Raw genomic sequence first — 22285 nt, forward strand, 5'->3', positions numbered from 1 at the left:
ATAGTTCTATACCCTGTGGTTCTGCACCCTTTGGGGAGCAGTGCTGCTGGGTACAGGGGGTGAAGGAGGGAGGAGGGCAGTTGACAGCTCTGGAGTTGGAAAACTGTCTGCATTGGTGATTTTTGGGTCCTACACCAAAAGGACCCAAAACAAAAGGGGATTTCGGAAGCGGTGCTGATGGAGGAGAATGCATCAGGAGGTTGGGGGTGTTGAAAAGCAGCCTCTGAAGGTCTGGCTGCCATACCAGATGAGACTCAACCCTTTTGTCTTTTTTTTTCTCTCTTCCAGATTTCTCAAACCAAGTCAATTCCACATCCCTGAACTCCCCGACGAGCCGAGGCCCCATGGCCACCCCATCCCTGCACCCGTCCATCGGGCCGGGCATCGGCTCCTCGCTGGGCTCCCCGGGCCAGCTGCACTCACCCATCAGCACCCTGAGCTCACCCATCAATGGCATGGGGCCACCCTTCTCCGTCATCAGCTCCCCCATGGGCCCACACTCGATGTCTGTCCCCTCCACGCCCAGCCTGGGATTCGGCACCAGCAGCCCACAGGTGAGGGGAGGGCGGCAGGGATGTCGCTGCTGCTTTGATGGGACAGAGCCGTGGTTTTGGGGTTCGATCCGGACCCACTTCTGGTTATGCTCTGCCAGGTTCTGAGGAGCGAAACCCCACTGCAGATAGCACAGGGAGCAAAACCCCATTGCAGACAGCACGGAGACGTAGGCAGGCGCCACAGGGTGGCAAAAAGCAGAACCCGAAGGGGGAAATGAAGCCCGAGGCTTCCTGCTGCTCCGGCGTCATACGGGGGACCGCTGGGGCGCAGAGTGGGACCACAGCCGTCCATCAGCTGTCCCCTCCCTGCCCACTGCCCCTCTTTCCCTTTGCAGAGGGAGGAACTGGTATTGGTTTGCTGAAGATTATGTAAAAAAAAACTCCAACCAGCAAGAGATAAGCTCTTTTTAAAAATAGCAAGATCGGGGAGAGCTGGCCAGCCCCTGCCACCTGTTGCTGGCTGCTTGCACGATATATGTTTAGTAAAAGGGCAGATTAAGGAATTGGCTACCACCTGCCACTCAGTGCCGGTTTATTTATCCCAAGCCCTCACTGGGAGTCAAGCACCTGCCAGCACCTTTATTTTTAAATATTGGCCTGATTTATTTCCAGCAATAACGGGGTCTTTTTGCCCTGGCTGGGGAGGGACGTGCCGTGTGGGCGCCGTCAGCCATCCCCGATGGAGAGGCAATGGGAGAGGCAGCGGTAGGGATTGCCACTGCTCCTGTAGGTTCATGGGGAGCTCTCTGTGCCGCCTCCTATCCCATGGCAAAGGGAAGGGGAACTGAAATAGTGCCTTGGAATGGGCAGTGCCAGCTCTGAAGTGGTGGGGAAGGAGTGGGAAGCAAAGTGGGGGTGAGCCGCCAGCAGGGGGGGGAGGGAACGAGGAAACTGCTGCTAGGCACAATGCGGTGTAGGAGCTGAAGGAACCGAAATAAAACCCAACCACAGGGCAAAAACGGGAACCGAGAGCGTGGTCAGATGGTGCTGGGGAGCGAGCTGGCGGCACGGCGTCTCCCAGCCCTGGCGGCACAGTGCCGGCACCACCGCTCGCACACGGACGTGTCTTAAGTGGTTTTCCTCCAGGAGATGGCGAGGAGGTTTCCAGCCTAATGGCTCCTGCCATCTGTCCCCTGTCTGGGCGCATTAGGGCCCTGGCCCTGCAGCAGGCACCTACCTGGGCCTGCATAGGAGCGCAGGAGGAGGAGGAAGAAGAGGAGGGAGTGCAGTCCCCCCATCGTGCACCGGCCGGCGAAGCGCCGGGGGTAATGAGGCGTGCGGCCCCAGCCGCCGGGTGGGGATCGCCCTGATGGAAGGTGGTTTGCATCAGATGGCAGATGCCACTTGCCATCAGGCCATGCCTCATTGCCTCTGGAAAGGCAACAGAGCAGAAGGGTGTGGGGCGGCCGCGCCGGGGTGGGACGGAGATGTCAGCTCCCAAAATCCCGGCTGCGTTCACTCTGCTGTTTCTTCCCATGCAAGCTCTGACCCAGCTCCTCCCAGCCCGAGCTTTGCCAAAAGACATCAGCCCTGACCTCGAGCATCTCCTCCTGCCTGGGATCTCACGCAGCCTGCAGACTCAGCTCGGCTCCCAGGGGGCCGCTGGGGACCCCGTGGGGAGGGGGCACAAACACTGAGCTGGGCATGAGCTGGCAGAGAGCCCGAGCAGTGTGAGTAAAGTCCCAGCCTGACCAGAGGGCCGTTTGCTGGGATTTAGTGCATGTTTAAGCCCTCTTACCTAAAATTGCTGGGAAAACAAGAAAAGCGTAATTTTCTGTAAGAGATGGAAGGGATGGACTTCCAATGCTGGAGGCTTCTTCCTCCCTCCTGCTCTGTGCTGCCCCAGGCATTGCTGGCAGCAGCTGGGGGTGTCCGGGGGCATGGATCAGGAGCAGGATTAGGTGCTTCCAGAGCCTTTACACGATGCTTTGTGGGTCTGGGCACGTTATAGATGGAAAAAGAGGAAAGCTCTGGTTGCCATTAGACCAAAGGGGATTTGATCCCTCGGGCAATGAACTAAAAAGGGAAAAGAGAGGAGCCGAGGAGTCCCGGCTCATGGGGCTGCCACGTCATTGGGGAAGCAGAGCAGCAGTTCTGTGTCCCTGCTCCGTGCTGTGCTGGGTGCGCTCCCATGGCACATGCTCCCGGCTCTAGGCCAGCCATAGGGGGAAGGAGTGGGGCTGGCGCCAGGGCGGTGTGGGAACCTCATAGCACACGTGGGGCTGGGGCTGCAGAAGGAACTGGTGACTTCTCCCATCCTGGGGCTGACTCAGCTCCAGCAGGGCTGAGTCGTGGGGGCAGTGGCACCCCATGTCCTGGTACCCTCCAGAAGGAGGATGCTCACGTGCTTCTCACGTGGAGTTTGGGGGCTGCGGGTGCTTGGTGGTGAAAAGCTTATTTTAGCAGATATCTGAAGTCCTCTGCCCCACCTTGGTGATTGGCTCCAAGAAGTATTCTGGGGGTGCTGCTAGAGCCGGTGACCTCAAAGCCGTGTGCTGTGCAGCACTGTGTGGCTCATGCCTTTCTCCCTGGTGCTGCGTCACATCCCCAAGGGATGCTCCTGCTGCATCCCTGCTCACCTGGTTGGGTTTGCCTCTCTGTGTGCTGTGGTTATCAGCCCTCTGCCTGCCAAGTATTCCCACCAGCTCAGATGCTTGAAAGGCAGAGGAGTGGCTGTGGTCTTCTAATGGACAGAACACGAGCCCCGGGACTTCCCTGAATTCATCTGTGACAAGTGTAATTGCCCAGTGTCTCTATTAAGGAAGAGAAAGACAACAAGCCAAGACACAAATCCTGTCTGTCCCGCTTGGTTTTAGCAGTTGGGAGGAGCTGCAGAAGCGTGGCTGTCCATACAGAGCCCCATAATACCTGCCCTGGGCTGGGCTTTGGTCCCCATGGGGTCCCTCCTGCATCCCTGTCCCCTCTCGATGGGACTGTGCGGGAGGGCACAGTGACACCAGCACAGAGCATTTTGCAGAGGGGTCTTTCTGATGACATTGAGCATAAAATCATGTTGCAGAGAAAATCCCTGAGGCCCTGAAGGCGTGGATGGCTGCTGCAATGGGGCCAGCAGCCTGCAACCTGCAGGCCAGGGCTACAGCTCTGTCCTCACACCTTTCCTTCACACTTCAATGGGTTATTTGGGCTCTGCAGCCATGGGCGGGGTAGCAGAGCACAGGCTGCTGTGAGCTTGTTTCCACTGCCAGGACTGAGCTTGTCTCAGAGCTCCGTGCCTCAGTTTCCCTCTGTGCAGGACGGGAGCACCGTCCTGTCCTGCCAGGAATGAGGAAATCAAGTCAGGAATGTTGCAGTGAAATCCCAGAGCTGCTGACGGGGCCATGCCAGCCCCTCTGTTCCAACTTTCTTTGCTTTGTTTCCCAATTCTTTTGGGCTCTGCTGAAGGCTGTGAATGGCAGGGAAGCATCCCACACCTGCAGCTCTGCAAAGCCAGGCCTTGTTGTACCTGGCTCCCTGACCATTGGGCTCAGGTGCCCACATCCTCCTCTGGGCTCAGCACTGTGGGTTTTAAGCTGCTTGTCCCCTACTCCATACATTTTCCTGCCTGTACCCAATCCCATGTGCTCCCTGCTTGTGTTCTTGCAGCTCAACTCACCCATGAACCCCGTCAGCAGCTCAGAAGACATCAAGCCACCCCTGGGGCTCAATGGAGTCCTCAAAGTGCCAGCACATCCCTCAGGAACAATGGCCTCCTTCACCAAGCACATATGTGCCATCTGCGGGGACAGATCTTCAGGTAAGGCTCCTCCTGCACTGCATGTTAACAGTGAGTGCCAAGGCATATAGGAGCTTAGCACCATCCTCCTGCTTAGGGACAATAGTGCCCCATGGGAAAGGGAAAGCCTCTCCAGGCTTGCTTTCTCCCAGGTGAGATGTGCTCAGCTCAGCTGTTTGACCTCCCCATCCTTCACACTGCCCTAATGGTAACCAGAGAAGTAAACAGTTGGGGCAGCTCCTTGGTAGAGCCAATCCTGTGCTTTATCCCCAGCCCCCCGCAGGGAGGACCAGCCATTAGCTGAGTGTCCCTCTCTCTGCATCCTTTGATCCATGGCTGGGCTCATCACATAGCACCAGATAAAAAGATGTGCTTGGTGGAGTCTCTCCACTGGTGGGAGATAAAGATGTGCTAATTCCCTTTATTCTTACGCTGCTTTAAAAGCTTTCAGCTCTGTTAGTGCCCTGCTGTGTAGGTTTTGTGGTCCTGGGGGATGCCTCCTGCTCATCCTATTGGGCTGGGGAGGGTCATGGCGAGGTACCCCCAGTCTTGCTGCATGGATAACCAGTGGTGGTTGGGACAGTTTGTAGCCCTCATAGGGCATCCTGGTGTTATGGAGATCAGTGAAGGCAAAGCTTTCCTTGCTGATGCTCCGAGGAGCCTCTGCCTCTCCCAAATGCTGCCCTGGGAAGGATCATGGAACGGCTTTGGGTTGGGAGGGCCCTTCGAGAGGAACTGCAGGTCCACGCGAAGGATCTGTGGGCACCCAGCGCCCTCGCTGAGCCCTTTCACCCATCTGCAGGTAAACATTATGGGGTGTACAGCTGCGAGGGCTGCAAAGGCTTCTTCAAACGCACGGTGAGGAAGGACCTGACCTACACCTGCCGTGACAACAAGGACTGCTTGATCGACAAGCGCCAGCGCAACCGCTGCCAGTACTGCCGCTACCAGAAGTGTCTTGCCATGGGGATGAAGAGGGAAGGTAAGGCACTGAGCACCCTGGGGTGCTGTGTGTCCTGTGGGCACCTGGCCGTGTGCTTGGGGTGACACACGGGGCTGTCAGGCACATGGTGTGCCCCGTCTGCCTACAGCTGGGGTTGTGCTGACCCAGGAGCGTTCCCTGGCAGTGCTGGCTGGTTTTGGTTTTTTTTTTCTTATTGGGAAGAAAGAAGAAATTCAGTCTTGTAAAAAGATATCCCTTCCCCTTACTGGAATTTAAATGAAGGATCTAAAACTCCCTGGCAGAGCCTCTTTGAAGTGCTCTTTTTAAATGCTGACTGCATCTCTCTGAAACTGCTGGCAGAATGGGCTTTTAGCAGGCACGATGGGAAAGTGACCCTGCGGTGCTGCTCAGGTCTCCTCTGCCTTCTCCCCTTACACCCTCACTGGGGCAGGCAGAGCCCTTTCCCTGCTGGCATCTCTCTGGGAAGCCCTTGGGGTGCCCTCCCTGGTCCTGCAGAACTTTGGTGCTTGGAAACTTTGGAGCTTTCTGGTGCAAGCAGCCGTGGGTTGCGCCATGGAGGTGGCTGCGCTGGGTGCAGCTGTGAGCAGAGACCTCATTTGAGTGTGGTTTGGGGGAGTGGGCTCTCCATCCCCTTGGGCTCTCCATCCCCTTGGTTTGTGAGCAGTCATATCCTGTGATCGGGTACTGCTCCGTGCCCACCACCAGCAGCAATTGCACGGGCAGCACCGCTGGAGTTACAGCTCTATTAATTAATCTCTAAACGGTGGTGGAATTCCCCGGGGAGTGTGCGTACAGTGCGAGGGCTCTATTAATTCATCTTGATTAACATTATCGCAGTGAATAGCAAATGAATTCATAACGATCAGCCAATTATTTAAAAGTGTGACAGATGGGAGCTTCTTAACTCTCCAAGCGTGCTCAGGCGGTGCTGGCACGGCACGGGGAGGGCTTTGCTGGTGCACAGGGTGTGATCCCCCATGCAGGCAGAGCTGGGCTCGGTGCCCTGCTCCCCAGGTAGCACTAAGCCTGGCAGTGCAGTGGCTGCTGGCAGTGCAGAGTGTCCCACTGCTGTGGCACACACCTGGAGCTGGAGCTCTCCAATCTTTGGTTTTGAGCAGCACTTCAGTGCTGATGCGTCTGATTTGCCAGCAGACGGTCTCCGTCCCATTGCATCCATCCCACTGCTGCTGTCCTTCCCTATTGCCAGCCCCGAGCCTTGGCCATAGTTGTCCCCACAGCACCTCTTCTGGGAGCAGCTCTGGGCTGCATCCTGCACAGTGGTTCCTTTTGCCCTCAGTGCTTGCTTAGAAGAAAGCTGGCTGTTATCCTCCGGTGTAAACTGTTACCTCTTTTAAGTAACAGAACTGGGGTAATGGGCCTCATTTCCTCACAAAATACCTTACTCTGGAGACCTAATTTATAGCCCCATAAATGCAGAGCAGGCTCCTGCTGAGAAGCATCTCTCCTGTAGCCCACATGTGTTTGTATGCCGTGGAAGGATGGCAAAACACTCTACGTTAAGTAGTAAGGAGATGCTGTTCAGTGGTTCTCCAGTGACTGCTCTACACCCTGGTGCTGGGAAGGGGCAGGACAGAGGGGGCTGTTTGGGTGGAGGCTTTAGCAGCCAGGTCTGGGGGTCCAGGCTTAATGCAGGGAAAGGATTCCTTCTGCAGCATGCATCTCTGGCTGCTCCCTGTGAAAAAACATTACAGCACATCCTGATGCTGTATGAGCCCTATGGGTTCTGGGGGTATTGAGGCTCTGATAAATAAGCAGCCAGGAGCGTTTTCCCACTGTGAATTACTGCCAGCTGTGTGAGCCTTTGATTTCTGTGCTGTCTCCCAGAGAATACAACAAAATTCAGGTTACCAGCAGGGACCTTGACTAATGCAAGGACTGTTGTTGTGGGGGTAGCACTCTGCATCCACAGGTGTGACTCTGGTTGGTCTGGCACTCATTAGGGTCTGAGGTGAGTCTTGGTTCACGAAACAGCTTTAGAGCTTCTCTGTGCCAGCAGCTTTCTATTTCAAGGGGAAAAAGTGGAAAGTGAGTTAGTTAGGTGCAGTGCCAGTAGGAGGGGTTGGCTGTGGGGTGCCCTGGGGTCCCTGTGTGGCTGCAGATTGCCGTACAGAGCCCCAGCCCTGCATTGCCACCAGCAGGAAATGCTATCCAGGAGCCCTTTCCCATACTCCCTCTGAGCCACCGTGGGGGCACAGCACAACCCACCCCATCCCTCTGCCTCGTCCTTGTCTCCAGGCAGCTTTGTTAATTGCAGGCCTCACTAATTGCACGTGTGATAGTACCTGGTGGGATGGGTGCTGGTGTGTGTCCACCAGGGAACCTTCAGCACACCTGGAGACAGAAATCTGCCCCCTGGCACTGCTCCCTGGGTGTCACACCATGGCCTGGCCCCATTCACAGCTTGCTTGCCATAGGACAGAACCATCCCTGTGCCCTGACATCCTCAGGGTGAACAGGAGCAGGAATATGGGGAGAAAGAGCAGGAATTGGGTCTCCATCTCCCTGCTCTGAGCAAATGCAGAGCCAGGCAAGTGGCCACAGCCCAGAGAAGGGGCAGAGTTCAAGAGCACAGTTATTTTTAGGAGTAATTTTGGAACGGAAAATGCTTTTCAGCTTAATGAGCTTGTTTCTTCTATCCTTTTAAAGAGCTGCTCTTTAAACCAGCTGGTTAAGTGATGCTGGGTTTGTTTGTTGTTTTGGAGAATGCTCCGAGGTTGAGGATAAGGGTTTGGTTTGTGCTCGTCTCTCATTGCTTTGGCAGTGCTGTGGTCAGGTTCTGAGAGTGGAGTGACCTCGAGAGTTCGGTCTTCCAAAGCCATTCCCTGCACGGATTGATTTCATGCAAGTGCTTCAGTCCACTTTTTAACACTCCATTTCCCTGACGTTACGTTCGTGGCGTCGCAGCAGAGTTTTGCCCATCTTAAGAAATAACCAAACGTGGGATTCAGTTGAAAGGTGGAAGAAAACAGCGCCGTTGATTTCCTGCATCACAGCCTTTGAGTTTGTTCGTGGTAATAAGAAGCTACGACATAGGGGGGGAAAAAGGAAGCACGGCTGCGTGAGGGCAAAGCAGAAGAAATGTGCTCAGGACTGGTTTCCTATGGCAGCACTTTGACTGCAAATGGTTACCTGAGGAATAAGCACTTCAAGATGCACAGCTAAGATGTAGCATCATAAAAAACAGGCAGCAGGGCCCAATAAATTCCACCACTGGTGAAATGGGAATCCCCAGTAAACCCTCCCCGAGCACCTGGTAAATAAACAGCCACGTGCCGTAGGCTATGACAAACCCATGCAGACAAACCCACCAGAGCCTCTGGGTCTCCAGAGGGCATCCCAAAGCGTGGTGGAGGGCAGTGTCATCTCCCAGTGCCACAGTGATGTCCACAGAGCCACCCCAATTGCAGTGGGTTGGAAGGGGCCATTGTCATAGAATCATAGAATGGCCTGGGTTGAAAAGGACCACAATGCTCATCAGTTCCAACCCCCTGCTGTGTGCAGGGCTGCCAACCAGCAGCCCAGGCTGCCCAGAGCCACATCCAGCCTGGCCTTGAATGCCTCCAGGGATGGGGCATCCACAGCCTCCTTGGGCAACCTGTTCAGTGCGTCACCACCTTCATGTGTCTATTCTGTCCATCGTTGGCTGTGGCTTTCACTCTGCCCAGGGATGGGTTAAACAAGGTGCCTGCTCTGCAGAGCCCACGTGTGGCATCTGATCCCAGAGAAGATCCCATTGGGTCAGTGGTCAATGGGTCAAGTTCTGGGGAATTATTCTCCTTCAAGGGAAGAAACAGAGCCCAGCCGGTTAGTCCGCAATATTGTTCCTGGAAGGATGGATTTTTATCCTGGAAAGAAGTGCACATCTGTATCAACTCAGGGTAAGCAGTAATTACAAGGCACCGAGCCCTCACCGAGCGTGCAGACACGCCATGGCACTGCTGCTGGTGACACCTCAGCCGGCTGCTGCCTGGTGGCAATCCATGGCCATGCACACAGCCCGCCCTGCTCCCCATGCACAGATCTGAGCCCTTAGGAAACCATCGCTGACTCAGTGTCGGAAACACCAAGCTGATTTTTGTTTGCGTCTCCAACCAGGCTTTAAACACACAGCATGCATTTGAAATCTTTCTCCGGGCTCATTAGCCTGCAGATCACAGCGTTGGGTCTCTCTTGGCGAGGTGAGGGCTTGAAAAGGAAGTTTGTGGCAGAGGGTTGGATGCTGGGGTGTTCCCACGGCTGGAGAGCAGGAGCTGTGCAGAGCTGGGCATGAGGTTTGGATGCAGTGTTGGCAACCTGACATTCCTTGTCCTCCTAAAGCCTCAGCGATGCACTCGTGCTCTCCCAGCAGCTGCAAGTTCTTTCTTTGCTCTCAAACCCACTTCTGTAGCCGTGAGATGTTGCAGCAGCGGTGAAGGCGGCACATCCCATGTTGGTGTGCATGCTGGCAGTGGATGGATCCTGCACTTTTGGCACACGAGCCCTCGGAGCTGGGCAGCTCAGTGCTGTCTGCAATCCACGGGATGAGGCATTTTGGTGCTTTCAGAGAAGCTGCCAAGAAGTGGTCTGAGCACATACACTGCTGTGCTTGTCCTGGGGAAGTGCAGATGGGCTTGGGATCACGGGATGCAAAGCGACAGCAAGCAGCCTTAGGCAAGAAGAAGCCAAATCAAGTGGAATAACACGAGCACATCTTCATCAGGTGCCATGGAAAACACAGGCTTCTGTCTTTGGCACGGCTGAGACATAGCTGAAGGAGGCGAGGCTCTGACTGCAATATCTTTTTTTCCTCCTCAAGTGGATTGCAAGTTTTAAGTCCTTCCCTTCTGTTGAAATCACACTAGGAAGAAAAGCCCTCTCAGCCATATGAGTCTCCTTGAAGAAAAAGAAAAGCATTGGCACAGCCGTCAGACGGGGTTGGGGCAGATGCTCTTCATCACAGGAGTGTTCCTGAGGCGTGGCGAGCAGAAATCCTGCTTCACCTCCTGCTCTTAGTGCTGAGCGAGTGCTGTGCTATGGCCACAGACGTCAGCGTGGCTGGGAATGGTCCTGAGACCTCCAGGTCCCTGAGCTGCATGCCCTGTTCTTGTCCATCTGCACAGCAGCACGTGTCAGATGGGAGCAGAAGCATTCTCCAGAGCTGAACGTGGTTGTTTCCTCTTAGATACATGTTGGTTGTGTCACCGGGGGGAATTTGGGTCGAGAAAAGAACGTATGGGAACGAGAGATTTAAGCAGGTTTGATGTTAGTCTGGGAAAGTACAGGGAGGAATCAGAACCAGACGAGGTCCAGATGGACAAAAGGCACTGCACAAACCTGAGTGTTAACAGCAGCAGCCTACCTGGCCCTGGGCAGCCAGGCAGAAAACACTCTGTGAACCTCAGGAGCCTCTGCAGCCTGTACGATTAAAAGCAGCTTGCAAAAATAACCTCTTGCTTTTTGCAGGAGAGCTTTCAGCCAGCAAACGAAACGTCCTGTTGGCATGCAGGGCTGCAGAGCTGGGCAGCAGGAGGGCACTGCAAACTGGGCTGGCGTTAATAGGAGCAGTGTCCATATAGGATAGCACGTGCTTTAATTTCCTGTTGTTAAGGAAGAAGTTTTATATTCTGGCTTGTATTTTTTTTTTTTGCACTTGGGGTGGAGTTGGTTCAGCAGCCTGAAGGGTCTGATTGTGCTGCAGACAGCTCTGGTTTCACTGCTGCAACGCCTGTGCCCCTGCTGCTGCTCCTCACATCACACAGCCAGGTTCAGATTCAGCAAAGGGGGAAGTGTCCAGGTAATTGTTAATAAATAGCAGGCTTCGGCGTGGCTGAGCACCTCATTCAGCCCTGAACAAAGAGCTGGGGAGAGGTTCAGGCCGTGGTCTCTCATGGTGGCAGCTCCTGTTGCTCGAGCTGTTTCCTGTGGGAACGGTGGATTTAGGGCATGCAGCACTGTGATTGAGACAGAGATAGTTACCTGTGTAACTGTCTGCATGAAGCTGCTTTCCAGGTTTAGCGACAGCTTTGTGCCAGCTTCAAAAGGAGATGATTAATAATAATGCTATTAGCATCTAACGAGCGTTTTTTTTTTTTTTTCATCTGTGTACTCTTCAGACATTGACTCATCAGCATGTGACATGCTTCTGGCTAGGTTGCTTCTCCTGCATGGGACCTGGGGCAGGTCTCTCCTGTCTGGTCAGAGCTGAGGGCTGGGTCCTGCTTTGCAAGCGGCGCGTGATGGCACAGCCCCCACTGCTGCTCCAGGGGCCTCCGTGGGAATCCAACACCAGCAGCTTCAGGAGACGGTCTGACTTTAGACTTAGCTGTGAAAGTGACCCATTTCTCTTTTCTTTAGGATTCCCCACTGCTGTCCCTTCACCTCCTCGTTTTCTCCCCCTGCAGCAGCGCCCATCCGTTCCTCGCACCCACTGAGCATGCTGCTGGCAAGCTCAGGTTGGAGAGCAAGGCAGCAGGTGTGTGTGTGCTCTGCAGCTCGTAGGGATGCTGAAGGTGTCCAAGGCTCCGTGCAGCTCCGGGGTCCCAGCTCACCCCTGGCGCCGCAGTCAGGAGCCCTGGGCTGATGCTGTCCCTTTCTTCCCCTCCGCAGCTGTGCAGGAGGAGAGGCAGCGGGGGAAGGACCGCAACGAGAACGAGGTGGAGTCCACAAGTAGCGCCAACGAGGACATGCCCGTGGAGAAGATCCTGGAAGCAGAACTCGCTGTGGAGCCAAAGACAGAGACGTACATTGAGGCAAACATGGGCCTGACGCCGAGCTCGGTGAGGCACCTGTCCCTTGGTCCTGCTGCCCCATCCCTTGGTCCTGCTGTCCCTGCACGGGGACACAGCAGGGAGCTGGGGCTTGGTGTTGGCATGGCAGTAACCCAGCAGCCAGCCTGTATTTGGGTCAGGGCAAGGTTAGCCTGTGGGAACCGGAGCTCAGCACTGCAGCTGCTAGGTGAGCTCAGGTGAAAGCCCGAGGAAAGCAAACCCCTCTGCCCAGTGCAACCAGTAGCACTGGTGCTCTGCTGCCTGGCGGCCATAGAGAATGGTGCTCCATCCACAGCTGCAGAGAGGAACAGACACTGCAAGGTGTAATTAGAAGGGCTCACGGAGATTTTGTTTTAGTTAACAGCCATTAGTGCTAAAAGCAGGAAGGCACTCCATGCTCTGAAGAGCTCGTAGTCCAATCAAGGCAGTAAACAGAGCTTTGTGGCTGAAGTGCAAAGAGATAAGAGCTGTAGAATTGGGGCGGGACTTTTTGGGCGCTGAATTACGCAGCTGGGAGGCTGTGAGAAGGGGAAGGCTGTAGAAGTTGGCTCTCACAGTCCCTTTCCCATTGGAAGCCTGCATTATAGCAGGGCCTGCTGGAAGCAGCAGGGCTCTCACAGGGCCTTGTGCAAACAGGAGAGAGCTGGCAGGAGGAGAGTAGAGAGTGAGGAGCTGTCAGAGGGAAACTGTCTGGGTGCTTTTTCTTAGAAAATTCCCTTATCAGCATCCTTGCTTTCAGAAAGCCTCACTGCAAAACAGCTGCCTCCAAATGTGAGAGCCAACCTATCCTCTGGAATTTGGTTTCTAGCACCGAGCCCTTGAAAAGAGCCTTATTGCAGAGCTGCACTCATGACCCAGCAGTTGGGATGCAGTGCTGATTCCTCAGTACCCTCAGTTCCCATGAAAGCAATGTTCTTCTAACTGTAGGGCACCTCCTGGCTGTCCAGACCTCCTTTAGGCTCCAGCTGGAGCTCTGGAGCACACAGCTGCCTCAGCCAGGACAGCAGGAACGTGTGCTGAAACATCCTTTTGCATCTATTATTGCTCTGCATGTGAGGACCTAATCTGGCAGGGTTTGGCAGGAGATTGTTAGGGGCCCACGGGATGCTCTCTTTAGCCTTAACCTACAAGGGTGCTTTGTGGCTTGCTAAGTGAAGCATAAAGCATCTTGCTTAGCTGATTCCTAAGTGAAACTCTTCAGAAGCTCCTTGAGCATGGCACTGCTGCCCCATAGCCAGGAGCTTGGCTGCAGGGAGCAGCGCTGCCATGGCCAGCAAGGGGCTGGGAGAGCTCTCAGGAGTGGAAATACTTGAGGGGAGTTGGAGACAGCATTGTGCTGGCTTGAAAACAAACCCCAGAGAGCAAGGTGAAATAAATGGGTTCGTCTGGCACTGCGTCTCCTCAGCCTCTTGTAGCAAATTGAAAGCCGGTTCCTGCATAATTCAACACGCATTACTGTGAACAAGGATGTGTGTTGCATCTAAATAGAAGCAGGAGGCTTGTTGAAATGCCCTGTTGTTTGTCGGGCTTCTGCCGATGAGGTGACATTTGTAGCAGGTTTAGTGGCTGTATGAGATCAGCAGCGTGGTGATGGTGGGGGGGGATGGAGGTGTCACCCTCCTCCTGTGCTCCACTGTGACACGGAGGCACAAATTCAGTCCTTAATAGATGCATGCAAGCTGTTGCCTTCAGCAAGGCAGGTTGGGTCCCTGTGTTTGTGCCTCGCACTTTGGCACATCTCTGAGCACTGCTGGAGGGGCAGCACCCAGGTGACACTGCTGGGTGCTCTCATGCTTGTGGCTGTCACCTTCCTGCCGCTGTCCCCTGGTGGCTGTGGGAGCAGAGGTACCTTTGCTTTGCAGCCTGGCAGTGGTTTTATCCTCCAGCCATAGGGCTTCGGCACAGCTCTCGGAGCTGATTGAAGGGGAGGGCAGTGGGGGGAACGCTTGGCTCTGTCCCAGCACTTTGGTTAGCACCAGGGGAGGTGGGTGCAGTCGTGGTATGAAGCCCATGGTGGGGAGGGGTGGCTTTGCCTCTGCCCCTGCACCCTGGCAGCCTCAGCACTACCTTGGATGGGCTCCTGACTGCTGAAAGGCAAAGCCTGTAACTGAGAGGTTTTATCCCCCATGAGTTCTCAATCGGCCTTTAGCAGCTGGTTTCAAGTCACCATTTTCTAGAAGATGCCTCCAGGCTCTGGTTTTCCAGCAGGATCAGTTGCCCTCCTGTCCTTTCGTTCTGTCACACTCCGGCACTGTGCCCTTGCTATTTACTACAGGGGGGGATTTGCTTTCCATGCACGGGGACAGTTCTGAGCACTGCATCACAGAGCCCTTCCTGGAGGTGAGGGGAGCCCTCTGGCCCATGGGGGGTGATGCCTTCAGCTGCTTCTCAGCATTAAGATTCTGCCAGGAAGCACCGTGGTGGTTCCAGGAAACGCGATGTGAGGCAGAATTAGCACCAAAAGCCAAGGGCAGATTGTGCTGCCTGCAGAGCAGCCGTGGTGCGTGCAACCTGCGGGAGCTGGGTGCTGGCATTCCCCAGGGAGTTATGACAATCACAGAAGTTGGGTTGGAAGGGACCACCTTAAAGCACATCCAGCCCCATCCCATGCCATGGGCTGCTTGCCCCAGACCAGATCAGGCTGCCCATAGCCCCATCCGTTCTGGTCTTGAGCACCTCCAGGGATGGGGCATTGCCTAAGCTCTCTCGAGCAGCCACCAGGGCTGGGGGGCCGTTCCTATAATGCTCCCCCCTGACCCGTGGTGCTGAGCGCCAGCCCGTCCCCATCCATCTCTGTGAGCAACAGGTGAGAATACTTTGAAGGCGGGTGCTCCTGCTCCTGCCAGATGCTGGTTATTTTAAGCCTGGAGATGAGAGATGTTGGCCACTGAGACACAGAGGTGATGTTTGCTGCTAGGGGACGGCAGAGCCATCCGGGCAGGGGAACATAGGGATGGCTCTGGGCAGAATTGTAGGGCTTTTTCCTTTTCTCAGAGCAGCATTTCGCACCTCCCTTTGGTTTGTGAGCACTTGCTCGGCTCTGCAGTCAGCAAGGGAAGGGTTCTTTCCACAGTGTTTTATTCTCTGACCTTTTCCCTTTCGATCCCCTGGGGCCAAATGCATCCCTTATGGCGTGCCCACCTCCTGTTCGCTCCATGCAGCTGGGTAAGGGGCATGCACTGCATACAGAGAGTCCCACAGTGTGCTAGGCAGGTACCTCAAAATCCACAACATCGAGGGAATATGAGCAGAAGAGTGAGAAGTCAGCAGTGTGGGTGGCAGAAAGAAGGTGAAAAGGAGAGAAGGAAGGAGCACACCGTGGGGCAGAGATCTGTGCATGGGGCAGCTCCTGCCTTGGCTGCACAGAACCCGTGCCCCAGCCCCATGCAATCCGGAGGTGCAGCAAACACTCCTCCTCTGAGTTTGAAACTGTTCTTTTAAGGACATGGAAGAAAAATAATTGTACAGTCAAAGCTGCTAGGTATCAGTGGGGATTACAGCGGGATATGTGGAGGGGCTCATACATCCCTGTCCAGAGAGGTAAACCATATATACACACTTGTGCTGGCAGGGTCTGTCTTTGCCGGGGTTAGACGGTCTCTTCCCATTCCTAATCACAAACCCACTTGAGCTGTTAGCAGTTCCTTTAAACAGGGATTTGGTGTGTTTAGGCTGACTGTCCTCTTTGAGAGCAGATGGTTTGTGTTACTGGGTAATATTTCAAAGGAGAGGGCTTTTCTCCTTACTGGGATGCCCGCTCCACGCTGTGGGGTGCAATGAGGAGGTGCTAGCACTGGGGATGTGCACACTGCAGGCTCCCTGCAGGTGATACCCACATAGATTGAGCTCCCAAACCTGGGGGGCAAGCAGGCAGCAACCCCTTCCCTCCTCCTCCCACCTTTCTCCTTGCTTCCTCCAAACCTTTCCATTTCCTCTTTGCAGCCCAACGACCCGGTGACGAACATTTGCCAGGCGGCCGACAAGCAGCTCTTCACCTTGGTGGAGTGGGCCAAGAGGATCCCCCATTTCTCAGAGCTGCCCCTGGATGACCAGGTCATCCTGCTGCGAGCAGGTGAGCCCCAATGCGCTGCATCCCTCCGTGGTCACGCTGGGATTTGGGTGCTGGCAACTGGAGAGCCTTTAGCTGCTTCTGAGGAATAGCTTCAGATCGTTCAGTTGCTAACTAGGATTGAAAAAGCCCCAAGGGACGTGTTGCTGAATGGGATCCAGAACATTGCACCAGCTGCCAGTGGGCTGAAAAATGGCCCAGCCTTGTGTGTGATGAACGAGATGCTCGGGAAATCAAGGGCACGATGCGCCAGCATCCTCCTGAGCCGGGCCTGGAAAGACAAGGGGGTTTGGGTCTGTATGAAATGTCATAGAGCTGCGATGTTTGATGATAATTAAAAGCAGACAGGGGAGAAAAAATATATATCGCCTTCCCTCTCCCACCCACCAAGATGAAAATGAAGTTCTTTGGGTTTATTTTAAATTTCCTTATGCTGCGGGGGGTTTGGAAGAGCGGGGGCTCTGGGAGGTTACAGGCAGTTAGCTGGGAAGGAGGTCTTCTTCCAGCAAGTAAACTCAAGCCTCAGCTGCTGGCAGGTCCTGCACGAGGGCTGGGGAGGGGCAGGAAATTACAAGCAGGCTCAGCGAGGGTGCATTATAGGCACGAAGCTCTTCACATAGCTCCCGTCGTCAGAGAAGTGGGTGCGCAGGGTTTGAGTCAACGCAGCAGTTTTACTCCCTGAAACAAAGGGGCAGGCAAGTTGTTGGTGGGATGTGGGAAACCCCTTCCAGCAAACGACAAACTCAGTGGGAAGGATGAAATTGGGATTGGAAAGGAAAAGACCTCAGTAGCTTTAATGTTCCCGTATTTTCCTCTGCATGCGCTTGGCATTGTAGCCCAAATGCATGAATCCTAATAGATCCTAAGGGCGGTGAGGCATCGGCACGGGTTGCCCAGAGGGGCGGTGGTGCCCCATCCCTGCAGACAGCTGAAGTCAGGCTGGAGGGGCTCTGAGCACCCTGTGGGTGTCCTTAATCACTGCAGGGAGTGGGACCAGATGGCCTTTAAGGGTCCCTTCCAACTCCAACCGTTCTGTGATCCTGCAATTGCTTCTTTTTGTCAAAAGGAGGCTGAGGAAGGCTGAACTGGAGATGTTCTGACCTGACGCTGTCTCTGTGTTGGTGAGGGGAGGGTGGGGGCTGCAGGCCCCATCATGGGGTTTTTTGTCATGGGTTCCTGAGCACGAGGAGCTCCCACAGGTTCCCCGCTCCCAGCATCTCTGCAGGGGCCTCAGATAACCTCCCCCAAGTCCTTTAAGCTGTGGCTTTATCTATTGTTGAGCGGTGAGAGAACAGCTGCCCATGAAATATTTAAGTATTAAAACTTAGCTAAGAGCCTCCATCAGGTGCACTCATGCATCCTCCGAGGCAAAACTAAGTGGGGCATGCATGGAGGAGCGCTGCTGGGTGGTGGCTGCAGCCTTCCTCCGCAGTCCTGAATCATTTAAAATCTTCCCTCTTTGGGCTTTTTGGAGGGAGGAAACCCAACTTTTTTTCAGCCTGTTTTTCCTGGCTTTCCTCTGTGGCAAACCTGCTACGGCTGAGACAGCAGTAATGTTTTATAGGGCTGAGAGGGGGAGCCTGCTTGTGGTTCCTTTTATAGGGCTGAGCCCACAGCACCTTTCCATGAGTCACCATCTCTCCAGGTCCATTCCAGCTTCCTGCAGGCTCTCCATTCTTGGCTTTCTCAGTGTTGCAATCCCTCTGCAAGTGCCAGACCTCACCCAGTGTGTAACCAAATAAATGGTCCCTTGATTGGGGTGGAAACGTCCTGTGGCCACTTAGGGAACAGTGAACTTTATTCCCTGGTAACGTTTCTAGTGGCACAACCCATCACTGCAGCTGTAGGTAAACACAGCACTCGTGGACCTTGTGTTTATTGCAGTCAATGAGAAAAGGCACATTACTGTGGAAGGAGGGGAGGTGGAAGATGTACTCGCATGGCTTTTCCAGCCTGGGAAAGGAAAAGAAAAAAGGTGAAAAACCAAATTAAATGGAGAATTCTTGGCCCTGCTGTACAAATCTGTGTTCCGGATGTCTGGGCTGGGTAAATCGGGCACACGTGAGGGTTGTAGAGGAGCCATCCCTCTCTGGTAACAAATCTCAAGCTGGTTTCCAAGGCAAGGTCATGGCCATGTGGGATGCCTATGGAGCAGTGTTGCTCCTGCAGATACTGAGCTACAGAAGCCATGCATCTCAGCACTGTATCCACTGTGCCAGGGCAGTGATGCGGCTGGTTCCTGCACCACGAGGACGCATGGCTCTGACCCACAGCCTTCCTGTTGTTTTCTCTGCAGGGTGGAATGAGCTCCTCATCGCCTCCTTCTCCCACCGCTCCATAGCTGTGAAGGATGGGATCCTGCTGGCCACGGGGCTGCACGTGCACCGCAACAGCGCGCACAGCGCCGGCGTCGGGGCCATCTTTGACAGGTGGGAGAATGGAGTGGGTGGGCGGCATGAAGGGAGCTCCAGGCTCTGTCCCTGTGCTCCGTGTCCCCCGGTGGAGCATCTCCTATGTGCATCCTCTGGGCACATCACGTCGCTGCTCCTCGGTGTGCAGAGCCCAGCAGGCCAAAATAGCCACAGAGATCACTGCCCATTGCAGAGCGATGCTTCTGCCGTGGGGTCCAGATGCCTCCCAGTGTTGTGAGGGGGCTGCTGCTTCCTTTCCATTTCTAATTGGGCCGAGACGTGGTTTTGTTGTCGCAGTGAAAAAGCACCAGAAATACCCAGTGGGTTCCACAGGGACATCCCGGTGGCTCTTCAGTCATTGTGCTTTGGGGAAATGTTTTAGGGCAATGCATGCAGGTTGTTTGCCCCCCAGCATGGCTGTGGGCATCGCTCACACTGTGGCTGATATGAAGAAAGGTTGAGGGAACAGAGCTTGTTTAGCTTAGAGAAGAGAAGGCTCCGGGGAGACCTCACTGTGGCCTTCCAGTACTTGAAGGGAGCGTATAAACAGGAGGGGGAATGGCTATTTACGAGGGTGGATAGTGATAGGACAAGGGGGGATGGTTTTCAACTGAGACAGGGGAGGTTTAGGTTGGGTATGAGGAGGAAGTTTTCACCCAGAGGGTGGTGACGCACTGAACAGGTTGCCCAAGGAGGCTGTGGATGCCCCATCCCTGCAGGCATTCAAGGCCAGGCTGGATGTGGCTCTGGGCAGCCTGGGCTGCTGGTTGGCGACCCTGCACATAGCAGGGGGTTGGAACTGGATGCGCACTGTGGGCCTTTTCAACCCAGGCCGTTCTGTGATTCTCTGATATGATTCTGATTTCTCTGCCCCAGCCTCATCCTGAGGCACTGACTTGGAACCAAACCAGGGGTGCTTTCTCAGTTTGCGAGGAAATTGCTCTTCGGTGCTGGGTGACATCATCTGTTTCCTGTGAGGTCATAAGTGCAAGCTCATGACTTCACTGCAGGCTCCAACAGGAAATTCTGGGCAATCACTGGAAAATATTTCAAGACCGGCACCTGCAGAAGGAGCAAAGGGAGCAGTAAAAATTACCAGCAGAGGAAATTGCTTTTAGATACCTGCCTTTTTTTTATTATTATTGTTACTGTTTTTTATTTTCAGGCAGCTTTCTCAGGTGCCAAATCCACAGTGAATGCACAGAGCCAGTCCTGCTGATCTCTGTTCTGTCTCACAGGAACTGCTGATGTTCCTGACGGGCGATTTTTGGTACAGGAGGAAAATGAGGGCACATCCTGGTATAGACGAGCCCTATCCCATGACTTTATTTAACATGCGCCTCTCTCTGGGTCTGACACCTGTTTTGCTTTATTTCCTGTTTCTTGTTCATGCTGACGCCTGTGCTTCTCGTGTCCTTTGCAGAGTACTGACAGAACTCGTGTCGAAGATGCGAGACATGCAGATGGACAAGACAGAGCTGGGCTGCCTGCGAGCCATCGTCCTCTTCAACCCCGGTACGCACAGCCACCTCCTCTTCTGGCTGATGCTGTGTCCTTTGGGCTCCTTTTATTACCCGTAGAGCTCTCTTGCAATTCGCTGTGTGCACTGCTGAGAATGGTGCAGCAGGGACAGCTTACAGACATGCCCCATGCCAGGGTCTGGATCCATGTGTGGCCCCCAGTGCCTCTCCTTTGCAAGAGGCATTTTCCCCTCTCTCTCTCTGGAGGAGCTTTGGTTTGATCCATGCACGCCTTCTCCCCATTATCAGCATCCCAGCTGTACAGAGTTCTGGTGCTTTAGGGATTGTGCAAAACAGGAGCAAAAGTGGATCTAGGTCTTTAAGAAAGACAAAGGTATGGATCAGGGCAAAGTCAGAACATGTTGTTATTATTATTGTCCCCATTCCCTGATCCCACGCCAGGCTTTTCAGCAGGGTTCAGCGCTGTCTCTTGGTTTTGTTTTTCAGCTTGACTTGTGTTTTTTTTTTTTTCCTTCTTATAATCACCAGCAATTTGTTGTCTGCAATTTGGGATTAGCCGTATTTGGTAAAAGAAGGCAAATCTGGAGAGGTTCCCATCGTGCGTGTGCTTGGGGACAGTGACTTTGTCCCTGCTGAATCCGGGTCCTTGTCACATCATGGGGACCCTGAGCAGGGGCTCTTCTTACAGCCCTGCTGCAGGGCTCCGTGTTGGAGGGAGAAATGCCCCAAGCTGATGCCTGGAAGGCTTCAAACCTTTTGCTGAGGGTCTGTGACCACTGGAATGAACCGAATGGTTTGGGTTAGGATGTGGAGTGTGGTGAAACGGTGCATGGGGGGATCTTGTGCTCATCTCAGGGCTGGCAACTGATGCTCCTTCCCTCGCCCTTCAGACTCAAAAGGTCTCTCCAACCCGGCTGAAGTGGAGGCGTTACGGGAGAAGGTGTACGCATCGCTGGAGGCGTATTGCAAGCACAAATATCCCGACCAGCCCGGGAGGTGAGTCACTGCTGCACTGCCCTGCCGCACTGCTCCCTTAGGAGTGGAGGAAAGTCATTGTCCCCCTGCTAGGCATCGCCTCACAGCCCAGCAGGACCGGTCCTGGGGAGCCCAGGCTCTGCTGGAACGCCCACAGGGGTAAGGGGTATCGTTTCCCTTTTGGAAACCACGGAGAGCAAACCACAGCTGAAACAAGACGCACACGGAGTTAATTTTCAGTGGCAGATGAGCATCATTGCTGGGAAGTGAAAGCCTCAATTGAAGCTCCTCTCTCCTCCCTGCCTCCCCCAATCCAGCTGGGAATGGGAGGGGGAATTAGGAGTGCTTTCCTGGACCGCTCTGGAGCTGAGTGGGTGCATTTTCCCAGTTACAGCCCTGAAGCTGGCAACTACCAGTTAAGAGACTGACAGTCATTTGAGAAACCAAGCAGAGCACTGAAAGCACTGCTGAGAAAAAGAGCACTGAGAAACATGGCCTGAGCTGCTGGGCTTCGTGTCTCACCTACATTCCTGGTCTGAGTGGATTGGAGAGAGGATGCTCTTACAGCAGTGGATGCAGTGGGCAGTATATTGGACCTGGTTTTGGGATATCAATGTGCTGGCAGATGAAAAAAGACATATTGTTAAGAGGCTTCGTGGTGTCTGTGGTTGGGTTGTGGGGTATAAAGGTCCTCCCCCGGTAGGAAGCACTCTGAGCTTTGCACAGGCATCCAGAGTCTGCAGTGGGCGTCATGCTGGCACCAGTGTGGACCGTGGAGCTTGGTTTGCTGGCTTTGAATGGATGTGGGGACCTGCTTGTGCCATCTGCACACCCCAATTTGCCAAAACCTCTAGGGGTAAACCTGTAGGGCTGCCCACATGGGCCAGCATTCAGCCCTACTCCAACATAGTACCCACTGCAATAAACCCCAGGGGCTCAGCAGCGTTAACTCTTGGGCTGTGAGCATGGGGTTACACAACCCCTAAGGGAATGCTCTCGGAGTGCTCCTGGCACACTGTGATCCCCAGCTGGGGCTGGAAGCAAGTGGTGGAGCATTGCCTGCTCCCTGCTGCTCTGCAAGGAGGGCACGGGCTGTGCGTGCTGCAGGGAGCAGGGCTGGTCCCCCCCTCGGCACGCTGTGCTGCGGGTTGGTGAGCTCACAGTTAAACATCTCCAAGGGCTGCAGCCATCATCTGGTTTGGTTTAAAGTGAAACTTCCTGAATGGGATGGTAGGGCTGATTTGTTTTTCCTGGCTCTGCTCCCGCTCTTCTCGCCAGCTCAGCAAAAGAAAAAAAGTAAAGGAAAAAAAAAAATAGGGAAAAGAGAAAGA

At 54.3% G+C, this 22285-nt stretch overlaps 1 protein-coding gene and 1 long non-coding RNA gene across 6 annotated transcripts in view; one reads left to right on the forward strand and one right to left on the reverse strand.

The window, feature by feature from the left end:
• RXRA (retinoid X receptor alpha) overlaps nucleotides 1-22285 on the forward strand; it is a 77890-nt gene that overhangs the window by 50959 nt on the left and 4646 nt on the right. For 3 of the 4 annotated variants that reach the window (XM_003642291.6, XM_046901862.1, XM_046901861.1), the window contains exons 2-9: nucleotides 289-554; nucleotides 4158-4308; nucleotides 5090-5269; nucleotides 11858-12027; nucleotides 15961-16090; nucleotides 18384-18516; nucleotides 19922-20013; nucleotides 20870-20975. In XM_003642291.6, the coding sequence (XP_003642339.2) occupies nucleotides 289-554; nucleotides 4158-4308; nucleotides 5090-5269; nucleotides 11858-12027; nucleotides 15961-16090; nucleotides 18384-18516; nucleotides 19922-20013; nucleotides 20870-20975 (1228 nt within the window). Of the gene's footprint in view, nucleotides 1-177; nucleotides 200-288; nucleotides 555-4157; nucleotides 4309-5089; nucleotides 5270-11857; nucleotides 12028-15960; nucleotides 16091-18383; nucleotides 18517-19921; nucleotides 20014-20869; nucleotides 20976-22285 lie in introns of those variants that run through there. The other variant, XM_015279790.3, reaches the window with a different exon arrangement.
• LOC107052216 lies at nucleotides 7876-10853 on the reverse strand. Of its 2 annotated transcripts, none has more exons than XR_001464525.4 (2): nucleotides 8581-10853; nucleotides 7876-8294 (listed from the first exon to the last, which is right to left on the reverse strand). It is a non-coding gene; the product is annotated as an uncharacterized LOC107052216 (long non-coding RNA). The 2 variants fall into 2 exon arrangements; XR_005840570.2 differs by having other exon boundaries at nucleotides 8402-8681.

Source organism: Gallus gallus, chromosome 17 (assembly GCF_016699485.2).
Source record: "Gallus gallus isolate bGalGal1 chromosome 17, bGalGal1.mat.broiler.GRCg7b, whole genome shotgun sequence".
NCBI classification, from domain to species: Eukaryota; Metazoa; Chordata; class Aves; order Galliformes; family Phasianidae; genus Gallus; species Gallus gallus.